This window comes from Symphalangus syndactylus, chromosome 1 (genome assembly GCF_028878055.3).
Source record: "Symphalangus syndactylus isolate Jambi chromosome 1, NHGRI_mSymSyn1-v2.1_pri, whole genome shotgun sequence".
In the NCBI taxonomy this organism is placed as follows: domain Eukaryota; kingdom Metazoa; phylum Chordata; class Mammalia; order Primates; family Hylobatidae; genus Symphalangus; species Symphalangus syndactylus.
In genome coordinates, this window is record NC_072423.2 from 100,614,846 (window position 1) to 100,637,966 (window position 23,121).

Here is a 23,121-nt window from a genome sequence, read left to right on the forward strand (position 1 = left end):
GGGCTCAAACCTGGAGGCCCTGGGGCGAGTGGGCCATCGTGGGGGACGGGGTTCCTCTGGCCCAAGGTCTCGGACAGGCGTGTGCTCCCTGCTCTCCAGCCGCTGTGAGCTGCTTTCCTGTCTACCCGCTCTCTACCTCAGGCTCCCCAGTGCTGCCCTGCAGCACCTCCTGCCATCTGTCTTTCCGTTTCTGCTCTTCTGAAAGCTTGTGTTTAAAACAAAATTAAGAAGCCAGTTCATACGGGCCTGGGGAACTTTCCTGAATATGGGGGTGGGAGGATTGGGACAGGAACGTTCCTGGATTGGGCCGTGACCTCCCGCAGCTCCTCTCCCTCACCTGTCCTAAGCCAGGCCCTGGTGGGGCAGAGGCCCTTTCATTAAAAGGTTCTGGAAGAAAGCCAGGGAAAAGGGTGGAAAACTGGGAAACAGGGAGGGAAGAATTCCATCTTGGCTACCCAGAAGTCTCCTTGTGGCTTTGCTGTCTACCTTCTCAGTACGTAGATTTTGGGGAACATTGGCATACTGTGCGCAGAGGTGTGGGCTGCAACCACAGGAGCCTGAGGGGGCCTGGCTGTCAAGGCTCTCACTCTGGGGTAACCCTCAAGCTGATGTCCAGCTTGCGATTCCTGCTCCCCAACAGCCTTTGAAATGGCTGAGGTGACCCGACCAAGCCGTGGGGTCTGAGGGACACTGTGCCAGGCCCAGTCTGTGTCGCACTGCAGCCATCAGTGTAATTGCCTGCCCTGCCAGGAGTAGGAAGGAAGACTTGGGTTGTCTGCAAGAGCACCTGGGTCCCAGAGCAGAGCCCCGGCCACTTCATGGTGGACAAGCAGCACCAGAGGGCAGGACATGTGGGGGGCTGTTTGTCACTCAGCAGGACCATGGCTGTCCTGGCGAATACAGGGCCCACTGAACAGCTCCACACGTACCACTGAGATTCCTGTACTCACGGAGGGGATATTCACTGAGCTCCTACTGCAGGCCTGGCCTTGGGCCAGGGTGATGTCTGCCAGTCACCCAGTATTCAGCATGCACTGGGTCCTGGCTCCTGCCTGCTCTCAGCTCCCTCCGAATGTGGAAAGAGATGGTTGCTTTGGATCCAGAACACCAGTGCTCCCGGCCTGTTCAGTGCGGGCCATCCAGTTCCACCTCCTGAAGGAGAAGCACCGCGCTGCCCGTGCCTTTCACGGCTCCCTTCCGTAGTGGGGAATCTGGAGTCTCTGGGGCTTGGGGCCTACTGTAGCTGAGAGGCCCTCAAGATAAGATGTTCTGGGAGACATGGAATGGAATTCCACCAGGCCCTGCAGAACTGAAGCTGCGTGTCCTAACACCACTTGGCAAGCCAACCCACAAGAGCCTGGGTGGGAACCACACGCCTGGGAAGCTGGAGCCTGGCCCTGGAGGCTAGGGACAAGGCTTTTCTGCTGAGAAAGGACACCTAGCCATTCCTCGAGAGCCTAGCTGAGGAGGCTTGGGGACTGTGTTCTGGCCAACGGGCCACCTTTTCCCACTGTGGCTTGGCCAGCTGGCCACGCAGCTCCACTCCCCAAAGCTGTGCCCCTAGAGGGTTCCTTGAGAGCTGCAGCACATCTGAGGCAGCGGGTAGTTGTGGGCGCTTCAGCTTGGAGCTTTTTTCTGACTTCTTTCCCTAGTGAGAGGACCACTTGAGCCTGGCCCGGAGAGGGTACATGCTGCTTTGGAGTTATTTATGACCCCTCCGAAAGTGAAAAATTGTTAAGTGATACAAACAGCAATTAATGAGGGTCCAGCAACCAAGACGCTCAAGGGAGGCTAGGAATAGGGGCTGTGACCCTGGTGGTGGGGTCAGTGCTCGGAGGACAGCGCTTGCCCATCACTCTCAGTGCATGAGAGGTCAAAGGCAGGGCAGCCTCTCCCGGGGCCATTCCTCACCAAGAGGCCAGCCCAAAGGGTTTGGAGGTGACGTGGGGGACAGTTTTATGGTTTGCATCACCATGGTTCCCACTCTGGCCACCCCCTCTACCCAGTCAATCACCCAAGCTTTGGCTGGTGTGGCCACCCTCAACCCCAGGAGGCTGGGAGGCATTTAGACCAGTGCAAGGCTCCGAGGATGTGGGATGCGGCGCTGCTCCAGCTGGTCAACCCTCATAGTCAGGGCCAGCTGGAATGTGGCCAGAGGGACAGGGTGTGATATGAGGGTGCCCCAGAGGGCTCCTCATACCCCCTGAGCTGGTTCCTCTTCCCCCAAGAGGTCCTTCTGTGTTTGACCACCTGGGGAGTCACAGGCTCCAAGACCAGCAGGGACTTGGAAGGATGGGTCCCAGGGGACCCCAGCAGGGGTGGTGGAAGAGGAAGCCTTCGGTGCAGGCATCCCCAGGTATACTTCAGCTGGAAACCAAGTCTACCTGGCTGCTCTCTTCCCCCTGGGCCCTCACACATGCCCCTGCCTGAGCCAGGCTGCAGGGGGGTCCTCCCTGGCCTCCCCCCATTTCCACACTGGCCAACAAAGGGTCTGGGTAACCTACAAAGCCCCTCCTGCCCCACTCCTGCCTGCTCTGTCCACCTTCCTGGCTCCTCCGGGGTGAGGGCCCTCCATGACACAGCCTGCAAGTCTTTACAGGTTCCCTTGAGCTCTCCAGAGAGCAGAGAGTCAGACAAAGGCTCAGCACCAAACCCCAGCTGGCCACTTTCTAGCTGTGTCTCTACTGAGGCTCCTTGGCTGTAAATGGAGCTGGTGGCATGGGGTGCCCATGCTGAGGCTCATGGGAGGATGGGTGAGGGGTGTCTCATGTTTGGGTAGAGACACTTGCGGTCATCCTTGCCAAGTATCATCATCAGCATTACCGCCGGACCCCACCCTGCTACTCCTCGCCAGCACCAACCACCGGCAATCTGCCCGGCTGCACCCTGGGGCTCTGCTTGTGTGACACCCCGCCCTGGCTAGGCCCCTTCTGCAGGCTCCCCCCCGCTTTGTGCCCCCATTAGAGTTCCAGGTAACACTGACAAGCTGGAGAGCATGTGTCCTGAGGGACCCGGAAGTCAGGTCCCCAGGACCTCCATTCTTTCTGAAAGGCACCTCTGTCTGCATCATTCCCTTGCTTGGGGAAGGGATGCCACCATTTGAAAGATGATGACGATGCTGCAGCCACCCTCAAGATGCTCTCCTACCCCTACCACCCCAGCCCCAAAGGCTTCGTGTCCCTTTCTGGGATGCTGGCTACAGCTGGTGCCTTCACCTCCCAGGCCTTTGCAGGTGCTATGTCTGCCACCTGGCGAAGACTGAGATTCCACTTCTGTGAAGCCTGGCCTGGCCCTCCACACCCCATATGTCTACCCAACACTCCCTGCAGCTGTGAGCTCCTCCATCTATCTAGAGCACCTATGGCGTCACAGCCCTGCGCCCAGCCCTGGGGATTCAGAAGTGCACAGGGGAAGCAGAGAGAAGACAGTTCTCACTGATGGCAGAAGGGCGTCCAGCTGCCCTGACTCCACTGCCACCACACTTAGCCCTAACCCAGGAGAGTACCAGAGCCCGTGGCCCAGCAGGCAGCTTGCCCATAGTGCCCGTTGCCTCTCATGGGCCTGGGAGGGGGCTGACCTTGCAGCTCAGGCCATGTGAGGTGAGTGGGCTGCCAGGGAGGTGAGGCCCAACCCCCCACCATGAGATGTGGAATGCTGGAATGCTCCCATTTGACTTATCGTGTGGATGAGATGGAGAAGCAGGACCTCTCCAGCCTGGGCACTGCGCCTGCCCAGGACTGTGCCCTTCAGGGAGCAGGCCCCGGCAACAGGAGAGGCTCGGAAAGAGTCCTGGCCCACACCCTTGGCGCTCTATCTCTGTGGAGACTGCCTGTGTGGGGGAGGGCTGCAGGCCTGGGTGCCCCAAGGCACCCCCACACACCCCTGAGTGGCAGCCACCTGGAGCTCCCTGAGTTAGCAGGAACCAAGCAGGAAGCAGAGAACAAAGGCGCGGCAGTGAGCGGCGTGCTGGGCCATCGTGTCTGCAGGGCCAGGCTCCGAGCGCGCGTTTGCCCATCTGGAAGCAATATTGCAGTAATGTAAGACGGCCAGAATACGGTATAGCCTCTGAATCCATGAACTCTACAGTGAGGAATATGGATTTAATGGATAATCTTACCAGCAGCCAAGAGAACCCAGATTCCTCCCCAGGCCTTCACCCGGCACTTGGCTTCTCCTGCAACCCAGCTCGGCCAGAGGCCCGCAGAGCCCGTGGCTGTGGCCTCCAGAACAGGGGCTGACCCACGATGTGAGCTCACTTTTTTCTCTTGTTGGGTGGGTTGAGGGGGAACAGAAACCTATCCACGGCCAACAAGGGTGCCTGTCCTCCAGACCCCCTTCCCACAGTGGGAAAAATTAAGCTGGAGAAAGTGAAGAAATAAGGGGGATGGCAATTAATCAAAATCTACAATGGCCGTGACTTGTTCTGGAATCTGGGGGAGAAGAAACCATTTCTGTAGCTCTTCCCAACGTAATATAGCTGGAATAATAAAATAAAACAATAAAAACCACAGCGGAAAAGATGACTGGAGAGTTTTTATGGCGAGCAGCAGAGGAAGAGCCCAGAAGGCCTGAGAAGCGCGGTGAACAATGTGATTCAGGGAACGTTTCCAGCGAGCGGAGGAGGAGCGGGACGCAGGTCTGGCTGGCTCGGGACACCAAGCAAGTAGGGGCTCCAGGCTGCTCAGTCCATGGAAGCCACATCCCAGGCATGGTCCCGGCCCCTCTCCGGGATCTCATTTCAGAGGCTCATTGACCCTAATGTAAAATCCCCCAAATACCAAATGCTTCACAAAGTTGTTAATTTCATGGGGAGTCGTTAGCCTGCTGCCTTCTGGGTGCCCCATGCCAAGGGGTGGGTGGCTTAGGCCTCTGGTTCCTCATACTTATCAGGACCCCTGCCCCACCCTGTTTACAACCCGGGTGTCTTCCAGGGAGCTGATCTTGCTCTGACAACTGCCTTGGAGGGAGGCGGGGGCTTCAGTCCTTCCATTTCCCATGCTGCCTCCTCCCTGTGTCCAGCCCCCAAACTCTCTAGGAGATGCCATGTGTGCTCCCACCCAGAGGCTGTGAGGGAATCCCGTGCAGAAAAAGCGCAGGATCCAGGGGACTCTGGCTTCCCAGCCACTGGTGTGGTTGTGGATGGCAAGGAAGGCTGAGGCTGGAGTGTCCACAGGGCTCTCCTGCAGGCCTGAGCAGGGATGGGGGCCTTAGCCAGCCCCTTCTTCATGTTCCAAGGGGAATGGAAGCCCCTAAGTCTCCTCAAACCACCTAAGAGAGAAGAGTGTCTAACATTTGGGCCACCAGCATGCCTTCAGCTGGGGCGGTGTCTGGCCTGGTGGCTTGGCGAACACGTGGGAGAGATCTCCACTCTATCCCTAAATACCTCACTGTGATTACTGGGGGCTCTGCTCCGAGTCTCCCCACAGCTTTCCAGGGGATGGCTGGTGAGTCTAACATCCCCCAGGCCGGACTCCTGTTCCTGCCCCATTTGCGCCCCAGCCCCAGCCCCAGCGAGGGTTGTGATGGTCTCCTGAGGCCAGGCTGCCCAGCTAGAGTCTGCTTCCCCCAGGCAGGGGTCACCAGTGTCAGTCCATCCCACACCGTAACTCCCACAGCTAGTAGAGGGCCGGGCACCCAGAAAGCACTCAATAAATGCAGGGTGTATGGATGAATAGAGAGTCAGCAAGTGTTCATGGCTTAAATGAGACACAAGCACAAAACCCCACTCAGGTTTCTAAAGGGCTAGAAAGCCGTTACCTCCTCGGATCCTGGCCTCTCCCTGGCTCTCTGGGAGGCAGGGAACACAGAAACGATTTCTCCTTTTTACAGATGGGTAGAGATTCAGCAAGGCTGGGCATACCACTTGGCAGTGATCCAATTTGGTCCAAAAGGACTTGGCTGTGTGCTGCCCAAGGGAATGGACACAGGTAAGCAGGTGAGCAGCCCCAGCCACCTGCCACCTGCCATGCCTCAGGGCGAGCCTTTGCCGTGAGCCAACTCTGCCTCCCCTCAAAGGCACCCTCCTCAGAAGCAGTGCCAGGACCCTCCCTCCTAAGTCTGCTGAGTGGATTTGAGACCCTCGAGTTGAAAGGAAATTTGAAAAATAAAATTCCTTTGTAAGCTGCCAAAGTTCTATTTCCCTGGTGGTAAAGCCTTAAGATACCTCACTTAGTTTAAGCACAGTTTATCGATTGTGGGGTCTGACTGGGAAATAGCTCCATTGTGCCCACAGACCCTCTCTGGGACCCTGTGCCTTGTGCATGGCCGTGGAGTACAGAGGTTGGTGGGATAGTGGAGTCACCCTGGCCTCGGAGAGCCCCGTTCTGGGCAGGCGACACCCAAGGTTGAGAAGATTCCACAAGCTGCCACAGAGCACTTGGATAGGATGGTGGTCCAGTAAGCCCACAGGAGGTGTTTTGTGACGGCTCACAGAAAAGGGAGGAGAGAGAGCACTCCAGGCAGGATGCAGGATGTGCAGACTTGGGCAACAATTCATGCACAAGACAGGAGACCACAAAGAAGCATTACCAGAAGCCAGGGGCCTGAAAGGGGCCAAGAGCCCTGGAGTCAGGGGGAGACTCCAAGGGAGATGGGCTGGAGGATGGGCAGAACCCAGTACATGGGGAGGAAGGGTGGCTGCCAGTCACTGTCACACAAAACCCTGTAGGATTTACAAAGTAGTGCAAAAACTATACTGAAAACTATGAGATATTCTTGAACCAAGATTTAAAAATCCAAGATTTAAAAAACCAAGATTTAAAACTATGAGATATTCTTGAACCAAGATTTAAAAATCTTGAATTTTTAAAAATCCAAATACAATGAAATACATGCTCTTGGATTGGAAGACTTAACACATTGTTAAGATGGCAATACTCCCCAAGTTGACCTACAGATTCAATGCAATCCCTATTGGTATCCCAGATGGTTTCTTTGCAGAAATTGACAAACTGATCATAAAATTCCTATGGAAATTCAAGGGACCCAGAATAGCCAAAACAATCTTGAAAAAGAAAAACAAAGTTGGAAAACTCACTTTCTGATTTTAAAACTCACTACGAAGCTATAATAATCAAGACACTATAGTACTGGCATAAGGATAGATAAACAAATCAATAGAATAAAATTGAGAATCCAGAAATAAACCTTCATATTTACTGTCAATTAATTTTTGACAAGGGTATCAAGATCCTTCGCTGGGGAAAGAAGAGTCTTTTCAACAAATGGTATTGGGATAACTGGCTATCCACATGACAAAGAATAAAGTTAGACCCCTACCTCATACCATACGTGAAACTAACTTAAAGTGGATGAACGACCTAAATGTAAGAGCCAAAACTATAAAATTCTTGGAAGAAAATATAGGGGTAAATCTTTTTGACCTTGGATTATATGTTGTTATTTAGTTATGACACCAAAAACACAAGCATCCAAAGAAAGAAATAGATAAACTGAACTTCATCAAAATTTAAAACCTTTGTGAGTCAAAGGACATGATAAAGAAAGTGAAAAGACAACCCACAAAAAGGAAGAAAATATATCTGATAAGGAACTTGAATCTAGAATATAAAACACTTATATCTAGAATATAAAGAACTCTACTAAATAATAAAAACACGACCCAATTAAAATTTGGGCAAAGAATTTGAATGCATACTTCTTCAAAGAAGAGATACAAATGGCTAATACGATGCTCAACATCATTAGTCATCAGGGAAACGCAAATCAAAACCACTAGGAGATATCACTTCACACCCACTAAGATGGCTAAAATGAAAATGGCAGACAGTAGCAAGTGTTGGTGAGAATGTGGAGAGATAGGAACTCACATACACCACAGGTGGGAATGCAAAATGGTGCTGCCACATTGGAAAAGTCTGGCAGATCCTCAAAAGGTTAAATATGGAGTCACCATGTGACCCAGCATTTCTACTCCTCTGTGAATACTCAAGAAAAATGAAAATCTATGTCCACAATAAAAACTTGCACCCAAATGTTCCTGGCAGTATTATTCATTAATAGCTAAAAAGTAAAAATGGCCCAAGTGTTCAATGAATGAATGGATAAATAAAATGTGATAGTATCCATAAAATGGCATATTATTTGGCCCTAAAAAGGAATGAAACACTGATACATGCTAAAGCATGAATGAACCTTGAAAACCTCAGGCTAAGTGAAAGAAGTCAGCCACAAAAGTCTGCTTAGTGTGTGATTCCAGCTATGTGAAATGTTCAGAACAGGCAAACCCGTGGAGATAGAAAGCAGAGCCGTAGCTGACTGGGGCTGGGGAATGAGAGAAGGGAAGTGGGGAGTGACAGCTAAAGAATGCAGGGTTGCTTTTAGGGGCACTGAAAATGTTCTGGAACTAGATAGTGTGATGGTTGCGCAACTCTGAACATACTGAAAACCGTTGAATCGTACACTTTAAATGGGTGAATTGTACGGTATGTGAATTTTATCTTAATAAAGCTGTTACAAAAACAAAAATGAACACCAAAAAATACAAAATAAAAAAACAGCTCTGCAGGACCGTAGCACCAGAGCAGACACCGAGAGTGGCTCCCAATTCCAGGAAGCCCCCACAGGTCCTGGTGTCTGAGCCTCTGCCCGCTTCTTGCTGCACGGTTCCCAGGTTTAATATTTCTCATGGTGAAAGCCCAGGAACAGGGAGCCAGAAGTCCTCTGCAGCTGGGGCTGGGGGGTTGGGGGGGACCTGGAAGCCGTGCAGGAGAGATGGAGGCTCCCACGCTCCAGGGCCAAGCTGACGTGACTAAAGCTAAACAGACCCCGTGCCACAACGGGGTTACAGCGAATTCTGTGCAGCACACTCAGCCGCTCGCCAGTGATGGCAGCCTCAAGGAGGGGCGGTGGAGCAGGCAGCCCCAAAGGTAATTTGCACACGGAGTTTATAAGGCCCCTCAGCTCTTTTAAACATATGCTTCTCTGATTATAAACAGCTGATGGCTCACAAGATTCAGATTTTCCAGCAGGGCTTCCAAAAAAAGATTGCACTCCAAGCAGAGAAAGGTGACCGGGTGCTTTGCCGCAGACGTAAATCCAGCCATGTTCTCGCACAGCTGGAGCTGCCCCTGTTGCCAGGCTTCGAACATGTCACATCTCTAAAATGTTTGCTGCTATTGACATGTCCCAAGGAGGGCTTTAGCCCTGGCCATTGGCCTGGGGAGAGAACAGGGAGATGGAAATGGACCGCTCCCTCCCCCCACCCCCATATAAACTGTATCTTCTGCCTCCTAGGAGCTGAGGCTGCCTGAAATCCTCACCTTTCGCTCAGAAGTGCTTAGATCCAGATCAAGGGTCAAAATTAGAGGCCCTGGGGTGAGTCTTCTGGTCACTGCCCGCCCTGTGCACCCCAGGGTTCTCCGCACCGACCCTCTTGGGGTTGGTCCCTTTGCTGCCTGCCTGGCCCACCAGGGGGATAAGCCTGGGCTCCACCTCCAGCCTCCTCAGCCCCACCCTCCTCGGGGGCTGTGGGTGCCCTGAAGAGAAGTTACAAAGAAAAGAAAGGAGCAGGGAGCAAAACAGAAACGCCAGCAAGGAGCCTCAGGACCACGTGCCTAAGTGAGCTCCCAATTCACTGCTTTGCCAAGTTCCGCTCAGCCATGCCAGCGGCCCAGGCCGCAGACACCAGTGAGGAAAGGGATCCTGTTGAGAAGAGTGTCAAAGTCAAGTCTCCAAAGCGGCTGCGGCGGAAGGGTGCACGGTGGGTTCAGGAGCTCTCTCCCTACTGAGGAAAGTCACAGAGGACTCCCCAGCCCAATTCCGTAAAAAACAATGTTGTGTTCAAGTGGAACAATTCATGAGCATGGTCTCCTGGGGGCCCCCAATCTTGGCCATCTGTTTGGGAAATCTTGGGAAACAGGGGAACAGCCCTGAGGGGCCTGGTGCTTTGGGAGGTTGGCTGCCCACACTACCTCCTCGACCTGTGCACGTTCACCCGGCCACACACAGGAACTCTGGGGGGTGGCACATGCAGGTTCGGGGCTCAAGAAGCCAAATGTGGGCAAAGGCACACCTGCCCTGCCCCCCATCAGCTGCCTCTGCAAACAGGGGCTGTGTCCCTCACACCAAGGCCGTGTGGCAGAGAGGGAGGGATAGACCCTGGCTCCAGGATACCCAGGTGCAGCCCAGCTCTAGTAGCTTCTACATCCTAAGGCCTGCCCAATCTCTTGACCTTGCTATGCCTCAGTTTTCCCATCTTTACAGTGGGTGGTAGTGTGGATGAAGCCCTCAGAACCATGCCTGACACACTAAGTGCTACAGGACTAATTGTGAGATAAACAAAGCCTCCCTGCTTGGAGTGGGCCAGTGTACATCCATTTATCGCTCTCCTGGGTCCAGGCTGCTCTGAGAGCCTGCCAGGCTCTCAGAGCTGAACCTATGAACTAACGGCCCAGAACACCAGCTAGGAGTAAGGTTGGAGGCAGGGGCTGCCTGGGGGTGTGGGGGCACAGTCCCCAAAAGGGAGGGGTCTTGGGAGAGTAGTGGCAGCTCTGTGCCCAGGCAGGGTCTGACTAGGGCAGTTCTGTCCTGTTCTGTAACTTGCCTCCTGAGGGCTAAAGGAATTTCTCAACACTGCAAAGTCTGCTTTTTATTTCAGTGGACGTTAGAGCAGAAGCAATCCCTGCTTCTGGCACAGGCCTGTCCCCAAGACCCAGGGATCAGAGAAAAACAGGAGTGAGCTTTCGTGCTACTTCTCATCCACCTGCAGCATCCCACCACCACCCCATCACGCCTGCTCCCCCTTCTCTGTGGCTGACCCCAAGAGGGCCCTTTGACATTCCTGGGCATAGAAAACAAATTTGGGACAGAACTGGCTGTTGAGAAGCCCCCTCCTGGTCCTTGTGGGTGTTGCCCTTAGCCTTATCCATGTCCCAAGGAAATGGATTTGGTCACCCGTTACATTTCCTAAATCACATTCCAGCTGTCAGTTTCTCCCACCCATCACGCACCCTCTCCACCCACTCCACCCAAAATGCCACAGCTCTCTGCTGCCTTAGAGACTGCAGGAGTCAAAACTGCTCTCTTTTCTGGGAGTAGGACCTGCACCGGGGAGTGGTTCTCACGAGGAGCCTAGGTTAAGAGCCACTGGTCTGGAGGGCAGAGTTCAAACTCTGCAAGAGCAAAGACATGATATGTATGCCTGGGGCGGGCATGCTACCTGGGCACAGTATTCTTTCTCCTGGGATCCCCCAGCCACTACCTGTTAGTAAAAGCTAACAGGTAGGCCGAGCCCACTTTGCTGCCCCTGACAAGGGTCAGACTAAGCCTGGTGAGAGTGGGTGGCTGTGTCAGCTGCCCTTTGCTGTGTGACAAGTCACTCTACAGCTTCATCCCTAAAGCAGCCCACATTTATCATCCCACATGGTTTCTGTGGGTCAGGGATCTGGAGGTGGCTTGGCTGGGTGGTTCTGGCTCAGGGTCTCCTGTAAGGCTGCAGTCAAGGTGTGGACCAGGGCTGCTATCTCATCAGAGGCTTGACTGGGGCTGGAGGATCCACTCCCAAGCTCATACAGGAGGCCATTTATTGGAGGCCTCAATTCCTCACCACAGGACCTCTCCAGAGGGCTGCTAGTGTCCTCACACCATGGTGGCTGGCTTCCCCCAGAATCAGTGATTCTAGTGAGAGGGCAAGGAGGCTGCAAGGCCTAGTCTTGGAAGTCATGCTCTGTCACTTCTTCCATATTTTATTTGATAGAAGCAAATCACAGTCCAGCCCAAACTTAATTAGATGGGAATTAAGTGCCACTTCCTGAAGAATGGATTGTCAAAGGCCTTGTAGACACATACTAAAACCACCACAGCCACACGGTACCCCAGGTAGGTTTCCCTTTCTTTCCCATTCTTGTCTTTTTCCTCTAAATTACATCCATCTTCTGAGCCTGCCTAGCTTGATTAGAATATTCTCATCAGGTTCTCTAAGTACCTTTACTGCCAATGACTCTGCACCCACTGCTCACCAGAGGCCTGGTGGGTTTCATTTCAGCAGCCTCATCCTCTACAAGTACAGAGCTGGGAATGGAATAGGCTCTCTGGGCTCTCTGCAAATATCTGTTCTCACTACAAATACCGATCCAGGGCCCTTTAATGCATAAAACAAACTATAACCACCAGAGCGACGGGGATGGGGCTTTTTGTTAACACCTCTCCCAGGACTCAAGAGATAATCAGAAACAACTTCCCAGGTTGGCCCTGGCTGTGGCAATGTCCTCAAAGGCCTGGGCCCACTTTACCCTGGCAGGCTGAGGGGATTGTTCTTGGCTGGGGGGCAGCTGTGGAAGTGGCAGGCCTGCACAGGAAGAGGGGCACACACTCCGAGCTTGGGATGCTTTGTGGGAGGAAGCTGCCTCTGGAAGGTGGTGGTAGAAAAGGCCCTGCAGGCAATGGGTCTGGCAGGCCCAGTTCACTTCATTTTCCCACCCCCCGTGCCTGGCACCCAACCAGGCCCCAAGCAGGTGCTCAGGAGACAGCTGCTGAGTTAACCCGCGTCGAAGTGGGGGCTCTGGGAGAGTTGGGTTCGGCTAATCAAGGCTTGGCTGAGCAATGCCCAAACATATACACACACAGCACAGCTGCCCTCCCAATGGGAACTGGCCCACACCCCGTGCTGCCACTCATGGAGACCGCCTGAACTCCAGACCCCCCACCCGTCTGGCCTCATGTTATCACTGACCCCAAACGCAGGAACGCAAATCTGCCCGTGAGGGACAGGCTGGGAGTGACCCTAACACAGCACTGTTGTCTGAGGGCATTCCCCGAGCAGCAAATGCTGAGGCTGCTCTTGCAGGGGGGCTGAGATTGTCCTGGAATGGGGGCTTCCCTGAGGGAGCAGGACCTGCATCTGTCACACTCTGTCAGGGTGAGCCGCGTGCCTCTCCCTGGGCCCTGGGTAGCTAAGACAGTGATGGACACCACAAACAGGCCATGCCACAGGGTGACAGTGCCCCAGAGCCACAGAGTTGTCACTGCAGCTGGGTAGAGGGATGGGGGCTGACCCCACTATATCCAAGCCAGATCTTCAGAAACCCTCCAAACCCATCCTTCCCTTGGGCTCGCTCGTGGTCATACATGCACTAGGCTGCTACCCCTGTTGGATGCTGAGGGCTACCTTAAGCTCCTCCCTGTCCTCAGCCAGAAGTCTAGACAAAGTTGCCGCCTGAGGGAGCCCAGCCTGGCACTTCTCGCACCTCCACAGATGCTCGCTTTCTCCAAGCCTCCCATCTCTCTCACTGGGTGACGGCAAGTCCCCCATAGCCTTCCCCCTCACCCTGCTGCCTCTCTTCAGTTCTCTCTCCGTTCAGCAGCCAGAGTGACCTTTCTAGAAGGGAGATCTGATCCTTGGCACTGCCTTGCCCAAATCCTCCTAGGGACTCCCCACTGTGCCTCACCTCTGACGACAGCCTACAGGGCCCAAAACGACCCAGAGCCTGCCCATCCTGGTGGGGATGTGATTTGGGTGGGGACATGAGTGCATGCCACCTGTGGGTACAGCAGAGACCTGGGGCAGGAAGTCAAGTAAACATGTCTCAAAGGAACACCCGTCTCATGGGCTCAGTGGGAACAGAGTTGTCAACAGGCCCATGTACCTGAAGCCATCAAGTTGGAAGGGAAGCCCCAATGGAATGCAGGTGCAGGTGACACACAGGCCACAGGAGGAGGAAGATTCTGGAATAAAGACATGGGCTGCAGGGTCAGCAGAAGCCTATGACCAGTGAAGGAAGAAGGTGGGGGTTGCAGGATCACAGAGCCCTTACCCAGGACAGCTGCAGTGGTGGGTTGTGCACCAATGCATGCAAAAAGCCTCACTGAAGGGGACCGAGAAGGGGCCACAGAGTGCCAACTGCAAGGGCTGACCTTAACAGCAGGCAATGCATCAGCCACTCAGGGATAACCCTGAGGTCCTAACCACCCCCACTCCCCCATGTTCCTGTCCACTCCTGAGAGCAGCGTGGGGTGGGGCCTTTCTTCAGAGGGACTGAGGAGGCAGCCACGTGGCCCTGGGCCTCTCAGCTTCCAAGGGAAGCAGCAACTTGGGAACCTGGCTGGGTCTGAAGATGGTTCCACCCTTAGACTCCGAGGGTGGGGGCAGGGTAGGGAAAGAATTGAGGCCCACAGAACCCCTTGGCCAGGGCCTGCCACACATCCTGCTGCTTGGGTGAGGGGCTCCCACAGCAGTTCTTTCTCCTGCCTTGCACTGCAGAAGAGGACTGGTGTTTCCCCTGGGACACCGCCGGGGCTCTGGGCCCCATCTGCACTTCTGTGCTGGCAAATGCAAAAGAATTAGCTCAGCAACTTCCTCCCCTAATCCCCCACCCCCACTCTAAATACCTTGGAATCAAGAGAAAAGCCGAGTGGACGTTTTGAGCCTAATTCTCTTCAGCTGTGAGTGCGTGTGTGCGTGCGTGCTCTCGGGTGCACAGGCTTGCAAGGGAACCTTTTGAACCCCAAAGAGTAAAGCTGGAGAGAGTGCAAGGAACGCTAGCTCAGCCCCTACCATGTACAGATGAGGCAAACCAGACGCAAAAGGAGAATGGGACCTGCCCTCTGTCACATAGGGAGCTCAGGGAGTGGCCACCAGGTGCCCAGGCTGTCTCACACCCACCCCTGCAGCCTTGAGTCCCAAGAAGGTGACAAGGTGCAGGCGCCAAATCTCAAAGCCTTCCACAACCCACAGAACAATTCAGAAAGGGAGCTGGCCGTGACTGCAGCCCCCTCCCAGAATTCTGCCATGGTGCCCAAGGCCAGCCCTGGGCTCACCTCCCAGCCTGCCTGGCAGCCCCCATCTGCCTCTGGGGCTGGCCTGGAGACCGCCCAGCCTCACATGCTTCTCTAGCCAATTCCCACGTGTCTCTTGTCGCCCGACGAGACAACAAACCCCTCTCAGTCTCGGCCTGTTTTCCTCTCCACTCTTCCCCCAAAGGACTAGAGGAGGCGGGAGTGGGGGCACACAACAGGTGCGCTGGGCTGGCAGGCGGCGCTGGCTGATTGACGGCGCCCCGTGTGTGGTGAGGGGGTGAGGAGCAGAGGACACAGGACTCAGAACTGTCCTTCCTGACCACGTCTGGTGAGACGGTCACAAACAATAGTGACAGGCTCCTTGGCCTGGCAACCCCACTGCTAAGAGTAAACTCAAGGAGACCTCACGCAAGCATTCAAGGTGAGGTGCCCATGGAATATCACAGTGGGGGAATTTGTCAGGGAAAAATCCAAGTGCCCAGGAGCTTGGGGTCTGAGGTTCCAGGGTTAGGTAGAGGGCGGAGGCAAGCCCAGAACATGAAAATCTGTATGAACGAATCAACTACTTGTAAGATGTGTCCCCATCCAGGCCCACAATTAGAACCCACAGTTCTGTGAAGTGTAAGATCAAATAAGCTCAATTTTCATGATTTTACAAATCAGTTTTCAAGATAAAATCCTAACCAACACTCTTTTGTCATTCTTTAGTAGGAGGATGGACACCATTTTAAGTGAAATTGATTTAGGGAGCTTTTCAGCCTGTGTTCAACATCCTTGGATAAAACAACAAAGGTTGGGAGACAGCTCTGTGTCCAAGAGCGAGGACTGAAGGAGTCCACCAGGGTACCTCCATCTGGTGCAGCTAACAAAGGCCCAAAGAAAAATGGCCACATTTCGAAAATCTGTCTTTCCCACCAGAATGTAAACCCCACATAAGTAGGACTTTTATTCTGGTGAAATCTGTGAAATGACTCTGAAGACCTGGGCTCCTGCTCCCCTGACCTCCTGGGGAGGTAGAAACGGACATGCAGGGAGGGTGACCAGGGGAGGATTCTGGCCTCCTGACGAAGGCTGAGGAAGGCCAGAGGAGGCCTGGGGGCCACGGTGAGGCTGGAATTGAGCTGCACCCCAAGCAGCAAGAAGGAGCAGGACAGGGGCCTGACGCCATGCTCAACTCAACATTCCTGACCCTGTCTTCTGACATAATCTCTCTCATTTCCTACCTCAACGGCTCCAAGAGGCTGTCAGCATCACCTCCATCCTACAGGTGGGGAAATGAGACTTGTCGGTATCTCTGCACTGCACAGTCCAGGCCAGGGTCAGGAATCCAGCCCTTCCCTGCTCTTTTTGGTCAGGGGCAGAGAATAATAGTGGTCACCAAGTGGGAGTTGTGATCCTTTGGATGTCAAGAGAGAGGCTGGGCACAGAGGAAGCAGGCAGACAGGCAGCTGATAATCTGTCCTGAGGAGGCAGGAAGGTGGGAAAGCCACTTGGGAGCTGAAGTTTCAAGCTCCATTTTCCCCTCAGACTTCACTTCTAAAACACAAGTTCAAAGATAATAACTATCAAGAATTTCAAGACAGTGACATTACAGCATGAAACCTTGAGTCTGGGGTGCACCTGAGCACTGGCTCTGAGTGATGGCACTGGTTGCACAGCTGCCTCTGGGACAGGCAGATGACAAAAACCTCCCAGCTAGGTGGTGAGGGTGGGTTGCACCCTGTAATCAGAAACATGAACTCCTTGGGCCAGTGCGAAGGGACAGGCGCCCAGGGGACGTGTCACTTGTGCCCAGACTGCCTGTGGGCTGAGCAGGAGGCAGGGAGTGGACTCATCTGGGCGTCGTTGCTGAAGGCCAGAAAGGAATCTCTTGCTGCCTGAAAAAATGACACCATTTTCTCTTTCTCTTCTGGGCTGAAGAAAAACAAAACCCCCAACCCAGTCACCCTTGGAGAGAGATTCCTGGCTTTCCCGTAGACATATATTTTCGGCAGAGGCAGTGAAGATGAATGGCCTCCTTGCGTGCCTTGGTGGGGGGACGGCTGGCTCGCTTGGCTGGCTCCAGCCTCCCCCTTCCTCCTGTGTTTGAGGTCAACCCTGTGTTGGGGTTGTAACAACTTTCGAGAACATACCCAGAGTCCTGCATTCCAACACTGTTTTTGCAGTCCACATGGAAGGGCCAAACTGCCCCCAGCCTTGCCAGGGAAGCCTCAGGGTGTGAGCTTCCAGAAGGGGCTTTTGTGACCCAGGCTTTTGTCCCCAGGGTTTATGGCAATGCTTGGCATTCAGAAGGCGCGCGCCAGCGGCGCAGAGGGAACAGACAAGGGGAGGGGCTGGCAGACGCGGTCAAGTGTCAGGCCCGGGTGGGGGATGGGAGGTGGGCAGGGCGGCCCGGCCGGGCGCTGCCCTTTGCGAAGTGGGTGGCCCGGCATGTCCCGGCCACCCCTGCCACTCACCCCCTGAGGTCCCAAGTTCTCGGGGTGAGCGGCAGACACGGGTGCTCCAGGCACAGCAGTAGGGGCTTCAGAACATCCCGATCCTCTGCATGGACCGGCTGTGAGGGGGGGGAAACGCCTCCCGCACCCGGTGCCACGGCGGTGGAGACCTTGCCCCGGTTCGAGGGTCGCTGCAGCAGTGCCGGTGGAGGGGCTGGTCTCGGGCGTGGCCTGGACGCCCACAGGCCTCCACACTGAGGGCCCATAGCAGTGTCGGAGTGCGGCCGCTGTCCTCACGCGGTCGCCCCGGGGTGGTGAACACATCACGCAAAGAACTGGCCCATGTCTCTGGCTCACCCCGGCGATGCCAACGCTGAGGCTGGCGCTGGCCCCAGCCCCGGCCCCGGCCCCCGGTGGTGTTCAGGGACGACGGGTGGGGGCAGGGAGGGCGGCGGCTCGCGCCACCTCACACCCAACCAGTGCCTCACGCGGCACTAGACCCGCTGGGCCAATCTGAGCCCGGGTGGCATCAAAACCAGACCCTTTCGGCCAATGACAGGACACAACACATCACTTTCCGCGCCCAGCCAATCCGTGCAGCAGCCCGCCGAAGGCCTTCCCCCGCTGCCGCCCAATCAGCAGGTGGGGGGCGGTCGCCACGTCAGCTTCAGCGGGGGCAGTCGGAGTGCTGCAGCAGTCTCCAGGCAGAACGGTCGCCGCGTCGCCTCAGCACGGACTTCCAGGGAGCTCCTCAGCAAGATCCTGCCAGGGCGCCCCTCAGCGCGATTCTGCCGGGGTTCCCCTCAGCGTGGTCCTCCCCTGCATGCCCCTCAGCGTGGCTCTCCCCGGGGCTCCTCAGCGCGATTCTCCGGGTGCGCCCCTCAGCGCGGTCCTCCCTGGTGCGTCCGTCATCGTGGTTCTCCCCGGGGTCCCTCGGTGCGGTTCTCCTCGGGGCTCCTCGGCGCGGTTCTCCCTGGGGCTCCTCAGCGCGGCGCTCTCCTGGAGGCTCCTCAGAGCGGTTCTCCGGGGTCTCCTCAGCGCGGCGCTCTTCCAGGGGCTCCTCAGCGCGGTTCTCCGGGGGCTTCTCAGCGCAGTGCTCTCCTGGGGGCTCCTCGGCGCGGTTCTCCCCGGGGGCTCCTCAGCTCCTCAGCGCTGTTCTCCCCGGGGGCTCCTTGGTGCGGTGCTCTCCTGGGGGCTCCTCAGCGCGGTTCTCCCTGGGGGCTCCTCGGCGCGGTTCTCCCTCGGGCACCCGGGGCTTTTCAGCACGGTTCTCTCCAGGGGCTCCTCGGCGTGGTTCTCCCCGGGGCACCCGGGGCTTTTCGGCGCGGTTCTCCCTGGGGGCTCCTCGGCGCGGTTCTCCCCGGGGCACCCGGGACTTTTCGGCGCGGTTCTCCCCGGGGGCTCCTCGGCGCGGTTCTCCCCGGGGCACCCGGGGCTTTTCGGCGCGGTTCTCCCCGGGGCACCCGGGGCTTTTCGGCGCGGTTCTCCCTGGGGGCTCCTCGGCGCGGTTCTCTCCGGGGCACCCAGGGCTTTTCGGCGCGGTTCTCTCCGGGGCACCCGGGGCTTTTCGGCGTGGTTCTCCCCGGGGGCTCCTCGGCGCGGTTCTCCCCGGGGTACCCGGGGCTTTTCGGCGCGGTTCTCCCCGGGATCTCCTCGACGCGGTTCTCCCCGGGGCACCCGGGGCTTTTTGGCGCGGTTCTCCCCGGGGCACCCGGGGCTTTTTGGCGCGGTTCTCCCCGGGGGCTTCTCAGCACGGTTCTCCTCCGCGCGGTTCTCCCTAGGGTTCCTCAGCTCGGTTTTCCCCAGGAGCTCCTCAGCGCGACTCTGTCTCTGGGGCTCCTCAGCGGGGTTCTCCCCGGCGGCTCCTCAGCACGGTGCTCTCCCGGGGGATCCTCAGCGCGGTTCTCCCAGACTCGTCAGCGCAGCCCTCCCCATCTCTCTGGGAGGGTTTGAACACGGTCATCACGGAACTGGGCGGACGGCGCGGGACGGGTGATCACTGGCGTTGCTGAGGTGAGCTGTGTGCCCCGTGGCCGTCCCAGATCACAGGCGTCAGCAGTGCAGCCTGGCCTGGGCAGGGCGCTCCCATCTGCACCTTATGGACAGCGTGGCCAGGGTCGAGGTCCGAGTTCCTGGCCGCGTCCCAAGGATGGGATTCCGGGTCTATAGTTCTCGTGGTGGTTCAGAGTGGGCTGAATTGGGATTGGAGTCTGGAATCCGCATCTTGGTTCTGAGTCCGCGCTATTGGTATGGAAGTTGGGAATCCACGTTGTGATTTTGAGTCAAAGCCCGAATTGGGACCGGAGTCGGAAATCCACTTAGTGGTTCTGAGTCAGGGCCCGAATTAGGATCGGAGTTGGGAATCTCCGTTGTGGTTCTGAGTTAGGTATCCTAGTTGGGATCAGAATTCGGGTCTAGGGTCCACATCCTGGCTGGGAGTTTGCCTGAGTTGGGATCTGAGTAGTTGGGGTCCCAGTCAGTCCAGGTCTGGAGTCCGCATGGTGGTTTTAGGTTGGGCCTCATTAGGGACAGAGGATCGGGAGTCTGAGTTGGGGACCTGAATCCCGGTCTGGAGTCTGCATCATGGCTCTGAGTTGGGATCCAAGGGAGGTCCGAGTTGGCGACTGGAGTCAGGGTCTGGAGTCTGTCTTTGGGTAGAGGTTCTGAATGGGGGGCTCTGCGTTAAGAGATTGGGATTGGAGTTAGAGGTGTGAGTGGGGTATGGGAGTCAGGAATTGAAGTCGAAGTTCTGCATCTAGGTGGGGATTCTGAGTCAGGAATTAGGGGGTGAAGTAAAGGTTGCAGTCTGAGTTGGGGGTCGTGATCACCTGCCAGGTGAGAGGTAGTGGTAGAAGTCTTGGTCATATTGGAGATGAGAGTTGATTGGATGGCGGTCTCAGTCTGGGTAGTAGGCTTGAAGGGCCACCACTATGTTCAGATCCCAGTGCCCCACTGTGGTCCTTGAGCAGGTCAAATAGCCTTTTCTATAAGATTGGGGACTCCTCGGCGCGGTTCTCCCCGGGGGACCCGGGACTTTTCAGCGCGGTTCTCCCTGGGGGCTCCTCGGCGCCGTTCTCCCGGGGGCACCCGGGGCTTTTCGGCGCGGTTCTCCCCGGGGCACCCGGGGCTTTTCGGCAGGGTTCTCCCCAGGGGCTCCTCGGCGTGGTTCTCCCCGGGGCACAGAACTGTTCTGGGTATGAAAGAGAATAATTCATCCAGGTAGGATAGTTCTGTCTTAGATTATCACAAAGTATAAAAACTTTCCTGATATTATCCACATTTGATGTGCATTTACCAGTTCTTTCTTTACTGTGGTGCCCCTCTCGCTAGACCAAAAGCTCCCAGGGAGGAGCTCTGTTTTGTTTTCTGCTGCCTGCTCTGTACCCAGCCAAGAGCCTGATACACAGCCTTACTCAGTCAGTACTTGAAGGAAAGCAGGCAGGCAGGATTAACCAGATTTCTATGGTGTCTCAAATGATCCATTTCTGCACCTGTTTTCCAGATACTCACTAGGAGAAAAATTTAAGGATTGAGTTGCTTGATTATGGTTGTATTTTAATGTGTTTCCTAACATGCTGAGGAGAAAAGTGGGTCTGTTTCAGGATTTATGCTCCAGCTAGAGGCATTTTTTTAAATTGCGAATCAGAGCATGTCCAAATTCAGATAGAGAGCACAAGAAAACTATAAAGAATTTCCCTTATGAATGTAGATGCAGAAGTTCCGTGTACAATGCTAGCTAACTGAATCCAATAATATATATTAAACAACAATTCTTAAACAAGTGGGATTTCTCTTAGGAATGCAAAGATGATCCAATATCAGAAACTTTATCCATGTAATTCACATTAAGAGGCTACAGGAGAAAAACCATATGGTTCTCTCAATAGAGGCAGAAAAAATGATGTGATAAAGTTTAACACCTCTGTGTGATTTTGGGGTAGTGGAGGACACCACTTAGCAAGCCAGGACTAGAGAGGAACTTCTTCAACTTGATACAAGTTATAAACCAAAACTTAACTTTTCAGTAAAGTTGATAGAGAAATTAAAAGTGTATCATTCTCTTTAAGATAAGGAGTAGGCCAAGGATGTCATCCTGGCCATACCCTAATACAAGAAAAAGAAATGGAGATGTGAGGATCGGGTAGGAAGTGATAAAACTTAGTGTAGCTCATAGGATTGATGGTCTCAAACATTTTGGTTTTACGACTTGTTGTATTCTTAAAAGTTATTGAAACCCCTAAAGGGCTTTTCTTGATAGAGATTCTATCTATTGATAGTTACCATCTTAGAAGTTAAAACTAAGAAATGTTTAAAGCAGAACTATACAAGCACATATTCCAGTGGGGTCATGGTGTGCTGCCTCTGGAAAACTCTTTATCTTTGTGAGAATGAAAGAAAAGGCAAATAATGTCTGAGTATTATTATGAAAATGTTTTTGACCTTTCCTGAAAGGGTCTGGGGGGCTCTCTGGAATCCCCAGACTACACTTTGAAAATTACTGGGCTACATGGAAAAAAAATTAAGAAACTTACAACTAAAGAGAGATTTCAGATTTTAGAGAGGTTTTGGATATAAGATCAGTGTACTCAAAACAAAAAACAAAAACAAACCACATTTCTTTATGCCAATAGCAACTGACTAAAAAAAAACATAATAGAGATTAGGACAGCAATCAGAATAGCAGCAAAGTTTATACCAGTCTCAGAATTAACAATGACGATGACTTTTATGGAAAAAATTTTAAAACTCTATTGGAGGATATAGAGGGAGATCTTTCCATATGCAGAGACATTTTATTTTCTTGAATGGGGCAACTTGGCATTAGAATGACGTCAGGATTTTCCAAATCTGTAAGTTCAGTAGGACTCCACTCAAACTTCCAGTTGGAGGGCTTGAGTAATTTAACAAACATATTCTAAAATGTATGTGGAAGAAAAATATTTGTAAATGCCAACTGAACTTTTAAAAAGGAGAGCAGAGGACTTCTGCTGGCAGATACCAGGGCACACACCAAGCTTCAGCAATCAGGGCGGTGTGGTGACAGAGACCCAGAAGAGAGCTCAGAGGTAACTCCAAGTCTAGAGGAAGGGGACATGTGATGAAGGTGGCACCACATATCAATGGGGACTGTTCAGAAGATGACGTTGGAAAGCCAGACTAAAATGGAGGAATAGGAATATGGATTCCTAACTGAGCCCCTAGGAAAAGTAGGCTCCAAATGGACTAAAGATTTGAAAGCAAAAGGTAGTTGCCATTTGTTTAATAGGAGAAAAAATGAATAATCTCCAGAGCCAGGGTGGCCGTGGGGTTCTTAAACAGGATCCAGAAAGCACAGACCTCAAGATTAAAATGTATGAACTTGAATGCATTAATGATTATGGATTAAGGATTTCTGTTAAATAAATCCATCATGGCAAGGGTCAGGACTGTTTTCATAATAACACTAAGGAAACGATTTGCCTTTTTCACTTTTACACTCATGAATGTAACTTTGCCATGACTAGTTACAAGATATTTGAAACAATTAAAGCCGAGGAGGGAACAACAGCTAAAATATACCAGAAAGCACCACAAATCATTAAGAAAAAGGTAGGAAGATTGCCAGTTTGCAGGAGGGTTAACAAACAGATGAAAATTTGCCCAAGCTAATCAGTTATCAGAGAAATGTAAATGAAAGCAACAGCTATTCTTCATAGGAGAAGCATTAGAAAGTAGGATAAGGCCAAGTGTTGGCAGAAGGCAGGGAACAAGCCTCCCTGTGTGCTGCAGGTGGGGACGGAGACAGGCACAGACGTTCTGAAGAGCCGGCCAACACTTCTTCCTCAAATAAAATATTTTATACCTGTGGCCCAGCAGTTTCCCTCTTAAGTAAACATGCTGGAGCAGTTCTCACCCAGAACGAGAGGCTGTGTGTGTGCACGCTCAGGGCAGC

At 53.9% G+C, this 23,121-nt stretch overlaps 2 protein-coding genes across 7 annotated transcripts in view; one reads left to right on the forward strand and one right to left on the reverse strand.

The window, feature by feature from the left end:
• KCNQ1 (potassium voltage-gated channel subfamily Q member 1) overlaps nucleotides 1–23,121 on the reverse strand; it is a 404,394-nt gene that overhangs the window by 132,507 nt on the left and 248,766 nt on the right. The gene's annotated exons all lie outside the window — the stretch shown is intronic.
• LOC129479150 (collagen alpha-2(IV) chain-like) overlaps nucleotides 15,373–23,121 on the forward strand; it is a 122,155-nt gene continuing 114,406 nt past the window's right edge. For all 3 annotated transcript variants that reach the window (XR_010119964.1, XM_063635955.1, XM_055271794.2), the window contains exon 1: nucleotides 15,373–19,202. Coding sequence is in view for 2 of the 3 variants with exons in the window: in XM_063635955.1 (XP_063492025.1) it covers nucleotides 18,013–19,185 (1,173 nt within the window). In the remaining variant the exon portion in view is untranslated. The remainder of the gene's footprint in view (nucleotides 19,203–23,121) is intronic.